Source organism: Carya illinoinensis, chromosome 7 (genome assembly GCF_018687715.1).
Source record: "Carya illinoinensis cultivar Pawnee chromosome 7, C.illinoinensisPawnee_v1, whole genome shotgun sequence".
Classification (NCBI taxonomy): domain Eukaryota; kingdom Viridiplantae; phylum Streptophyta; class Magnoliopsida; order Fagales; family Juglandaceae; genus Carya; species Carya illinoinensis.
In genome coordinates this window covers 2,884,178-2,889,686 of record NC_056758.1, presented here as the reverse complement: position 1 = coordinate 2,889,686, position 5,509 = coordinate 2,884,178, and the positions used below count along the sequence as shown (strand labels likewise).

General features: G+C 36.6%; 1 protein-coding gene across 1 annotated transcript; it reads right to left on the bottom strand.

The window, feature by feature from the left end:
- Window positions 1-903: 903 nt before the first annotated feature.
- On the bottom strand, window positions 904-5,039 carry LOC122315475 (uncharacterized protein At4g02000-like). The gene is made up of 2 exons (XM_043131391.1): window positions 4,989-5,039; window positions 904-1,320 (listed from the first exon to the last, which is right to left on the bottom strand). The coding sequence occupies exons 1-2, from the start codon at window positions 5,037-5,039 to the stop codon at window positions 904-906; spliced, it is 468 nt and encodes a 155-aa protein (XP_042987325.1).
- Window positions 5,040-5,509: the final 470 nt, after the last annotated feature.

The window sequence follows — 5,509 nt, the reverse complement described above, 5'->3', positions numbered from 1 at the left end:
CAATTCGTCTTTGGATTACCATAAATACCAGTCATAAACCAAACCTGAGTACTATCAGAGTAATTTTTAATCAAAGCATGTATATGATGAGAAGAGTAACTCAAAATATGTAAATTGACATCATTTTTCCACATAATAGCAGACCCCTACAATCGACAAAAAGACAATTCACATAACCAAAACAAAATTTATATTTATTCATCAAGTCAGCCTTAACTTTAGTCTCCTGCTAAAAGACCACCTTGGGAACTTCCCTCTTGAGCAAATCATGGAGGGTTCGAACTCCTCGTGGGTTCCCAAGCCTACGAGAGTTCCAGCTAAGGAGCTTCATTGTGTCTGGAGAGGTTGCTCCACAGCCTTCACCGATACCAAATCATGTTGATTCGTACACAAAAACTCAGGTAATAGTAAAGATGGTTTCTTCAAAGCTCGAGAATCTGCCTTAGCCATCGCCACAAATGCCTTTCTTTTCTGAGATGTATTAGTTATCTCTAAACTTTCCTTTCATGGTAAAACTCACCTGGGCTTCAACTTCGGTCTCTCCCTTTTAGCACTTGGCCCAACTATAGGTGGACTGACATTAGGCCTTGGGCTCTCAATAATATGAACCCCTATATTGGAAACGGCGTCATACAGAGCAGATGTGTCACTCTCATTAACAAGCTTGCCTTTCAATCTCTCTATTGATATCTCACGTGCCCCTTAATGAGTAGCCCCCTCATCTGAGTGCTCTTTCAGAGTATCACCTGCCATCAGATTTCTTGATAAAGAAGGGGAGTTACTAGCATCATCCCTCTTGGAACTCAGAATTGGGTCAGACATGTGTAAAACGTCATGAACCATATCCGAACTCTTCGGAGAGACAGTTACAGTGGTTTTCCTAGCAGTTAGTCCACGAGCATCCTACCGCCTTGCACTCAAACCTATTTGTGTCGCCCTCAGTTGCCGTCCATATAGGAAACCCGCCGATGACTCTTTCACTGCCAATTGTTTGAAGACATCACAATCTCGGTGTCCATGGCCAAGATGTCCACACTGGTAGTAGAAATCCGAAAGCCTCTCATAGGTAAACCGAACCCAGTAGCCTTGCCCATCACCCAACAAAACCTTCTTCCTCCTTAGCAATGGCTTACTGATGTCTAATCTAATTCGAATCCTCAAAAATCCACCCCAGGCTAAGTCATCTTCCTTGAGATCCAGGTCTAAGATCTGACCAAGGGATTCCCCAACTAAACGCTCAACGTAGTCATTAAACACCATGAGGGGTAAATCGTGGATCCAAACCCAAAAGTCAGCCTCAATCATCCTGATCTCTTGAACCTGTAATTGACCATCAAAATCCTGAGTCAATATCAACTGTTTGTCAAAAGTCCAGGGTCCATCATGCTACACTCTAGACTTATCTCGTTTGTCATCAAAATCAACTAGCAGCAAAGAACCACCCTTTACCTAATTGGAGTGTGAAACAACGCACAATGTGTAGAGTGGAATTTGAAATTTTTGATTTGAAATCACCAACCATCTTCTTTAAATTTATTGTTATAACACATCATTGTAGCTGCTTTATCATTGTGGTCTCTTTCATTAAGCTTAGGGTCAAGATTCCCTCTTTAATACATGAATGGAACCAAATCTTCTACTAACGAAGGAAGGATTCCACCTATATATTAAATTTGGATTTGAATATATTAACTTTTTTATCCCTACTCTAAGCCCTACCGTGGAAAAGATATAAACATTTAAAATATGTTATATTAACATAAATGTAACAATTTAAAATAAAGAATAACATTGCTAATTTGCAAACCAACTTAACCGAAAAAAATTTCATATAGCACAAATGCCACAAAAGCTCCATAATAAATATAATTGCTTGTTTCGAATTGAAGTAAGAAATAAAACTTTTCTTTGTAGAGCTTTTAATTATAAAAATTTACTAAAAATTTATAATATTGTTGTAAAATAACATTGTTGTAAAATAAATTGTATGACCACCTTGAGCTAGCCGATATATGCACAGTGCATAGTGCCAGCATAGTATTGCATAGTAACTGACATAGTGAATGGCCGACATAATGCATAGTGCATAGTGCCAGCATAGTACTGTATAGTAACTGGCATAGTGAATGGCTGACATAATGCACAGTGCATAGTGCCAGCATAGTACTGCATAGTAACTGGCATAGTAAATGGCCGACATATGCACAGTGCATAGTGTCAGTATAGTACTGCATAGTAAGCTAGCATAGTTACCTTTGTACGCCTATATATATCGTTGAATTTTTTAAGAAATTCATAAGTTTCATAACTTCTCTGAGTTCTATCTCTCTCTCTCTCTCTCTCTCTCTCTCTCTCTCTCTCTCTCTCTCTCCTTTTAGAAAGTTTTATAATAAATCTATCTTTCTCTTTCCTTTTCGATAGTTCTATAACACGTTATCAGCACGAGAGTTCTGACGATCTTGAAGCTAATAGTCCTCTACTTCAAGTAAGTCTTTCAATATATTTTTTGTAGTTTTCAAAATGAATATGAAATATTAAACATACTTATGTTCCTGATTTATATATGTAGAAAATGTCAAATCTTACAAAATTGGAATTCGTTGCTCTTGACATTTCTGGGAAAAATTATTTATCTTGGATCATTGATGCTGAGATTCATCTGGATGCAATGAACCTGAGAGATACAATTAAAGAAGGAAATCAAGGGTTCCTGCAGGACCGTGCTAAGGCAATGATTTTCCTTCGGCACCATCTTCATGAAGAATTAAAAACTGAGTATCTAACGGTGAAAGATCCACTTATTTTGTGGAATGATTTAAGGGAGAGATATGAACACCAGAAAACTGTAATCCTCCCAAAAGCTCGTCATGATTGGATGCACCTGAGGTTGCAAGACTTCAAGAGTGTTAGTGAGTATAACTCTGCACTCTTTAAAATTAGCTCGCTATTGAAATTATGTGGTGAAAAAGTCACTGATGATGACTTGTTAGAGAAGACATATACTACATTTCATGCCTCGAATGTGCTCCTGCAGCAGCAGTATCGAGAGCGAAAGTTCAAGAAATATTCTGAACTTAAATCTTGTCTTCTATTAGCTGAGCAAAATAATGAGCTTTTATTAAGAAATCACCAGTCACGTCCTACTGGTTCTATATCATTCCCTGAAATGAATGGTACTAGATTTACATCATTCCCAGAAGCGAATGGTGCATCTTTTCAAAGAAAAAGAGGGCATGGATGTGGTAAGCAAAACTATAGAAGTGGAGGTCTTAGAAGTGACCACACTAAAGGGAAAATAATAGATATACACCGTACCACCAGAAGTGGTTCAACTCAGAAAAGGGCAAAGGTCCTCAAAATAAATTTGTAAAGAAATATGAAGATGAATGCCATAGATGTGGTATGACTGGACATTGGTCTCTTACCTGTCGTACAGCTAAGCACTTGGTTGACTTATACCAATCTTCCATAAAAGAAAAAACAAAGAAATTTGAAACAAATTTTGCTGAACCATCCTATGCTTTAAATTCTATAGATGGAGAAGATATTACAAATCTTGATGTTTCTGATTTCTTTGAAGATTCTAGTGGTAGAGTTGATCATGGAAGTGTTCCTTTTTAATTAATATATTTCCTTTATATTATTGTAAAATATTTTTATTCTGTAATATTTTTTTAGTAATGAAAGTTTTATATATTTTGTAGAATCATGAGTCTTATTGATGAACTTTCTATCTCCGAGATGAATAATAAAGATGTATGTCTGGCTGACAGTGCTACAACTCACACAATTTTTAAGGATAAAAAATATTTTCAAAATCTAATATTGAGTAAAGCCTATGTTCATACCATCTCCGGTTTATCGAATCTAATTGAAGGCTCTGGAAGAGTTTATATTGTGTTGCCTAATGGCACCAAATTTTGTATTAATGATGCTCTATTTTCTTCACAATCCAGAAGAAATTTATTAAGTTTTAAAGATATACGTCGTAATGGTTGTCATATTGAAACCATTAACGAAGACGATAAAGAGCATCTTCTCATTACTAAAATAATTTCGAGCCAGAAGCTCGTATTAGAAAAACTGTCTGCCCTCTCATCTAGATTGTATTATACAAAAATGAGAACAATTGAATCACATGTTGTAATGCACCAGAAGTGCATTGATCCCAAAATATTTATGACTTGGCATGATCGCCTTGGACATCCAGGATCAATAATGATGAGACGAATAATTAATAATTCGTATGGGCATCCCCTAAAGAATCAGAAGATTATCTTACCCAATGAATATCCATGCTCTGCATGTTCTCAAGGTAAATTGATTATCAAACCATCTATCTCAAAGGTTGTTTTTGAATCTCCATCTTTTTTACAAAGGATTCATGGAGATATATGTGGGCCTATTCAACCATCAAGTGGACCGTTCAGATATTTTATGATTTTAATTGATGCATCAAGTCGATGGTCACATGTTTGTCTACTTTCCACTAGAATGCTGCATTTGCTAAACTTCTTGCACAAATAATTAAGCTACGAGCACAATTCCCTGACTATCCAATTAAAACTATTCGATTGGATAATGCAGGAGAATTTACATCTCAAGCTTTTGATAATTATTGCATGTCAATAGGAATAGATGTTGAACATCCAGTTGCCCACACACACACTCAAAATGGTTTAGCTGAATCATTGATTAAAAGACTTCAGCTAATCGCTAGACCTTTACTCATGAAATCAAATCTTCCTATTTCTGCTTGGGGACATGCTATAATTCATGCATCATCATTAATTCGAGTTAGGCCATCAACATATCACAAATATTCACCATTACAGCTTGCATTTGGTCAGCAACCAAATATTTCTCATCTTCGTATTTTTGGATGTACTGTATATGTTCCAATTGCACCTCCACAACGTACAAAGATGGGCCCTCAACGTAGACTTGGGATATATGTTGGGTTTGATTCTCCATCTATTATCAGATACCTTGAGCCTCTTACAGGGGATACGTTTAAGGCACGTTCTGAGGATTGTCATTTTGACGAATCCATTTTTTCAACATTGGGTAATGAGAAGTCGGTGCTTGAAGCACGACAGGAAATTACTTGGAAAAATAAAGCTCTTTCCCAATTTGATCCTCGTACAAAAGAATGTAATCTAGAGGTTCAAAAGATTATTCATTTGCAAAGTGTTGCAAACCAATTACCGGATGTATTTACTGACACTAAAGGTGTGGTAAAATCATATATTCCTGCTGTTAATGTTCCAGCAAGGATTACAGTCCCTGAAAGACAAGTTGCCAAAATAGCAATAGGCGAATCTAAGATACGCCTGAAGCGTGGACGGCCTATTGGTGCTAAGGACAAAATTCCTCGGAAGAGGAAAATACAAAATGAATTTGGTACTCCTGAAGAGTCCATACCAACACAGGCCATAAGAGTAATTGATGCTCCTGAAGAGAGTAAATCTCCTGAGAAAGAACCTCCTGAAGAGGTATTTCATGAAAT

What these genes read in the sequence shown, in the direction of transcription:
- LOC122315475 (XM_043131391.1), bottom strand. Translation starts at nt 5,039, where the DNA reads ATGACAATCCTCAGAACGTGCCTTAAACGTATCCCCTGTAAGAGGCTC. An exon ending in TCCCCTGTAAGAGGCTCAAG is followed by an intron (nt 1,321 to 4,988) that starts GTATCTGATAAT and finishes GGTCAATTACAG; the next exon opens with GTTCAAGAGATCAGGATGAT.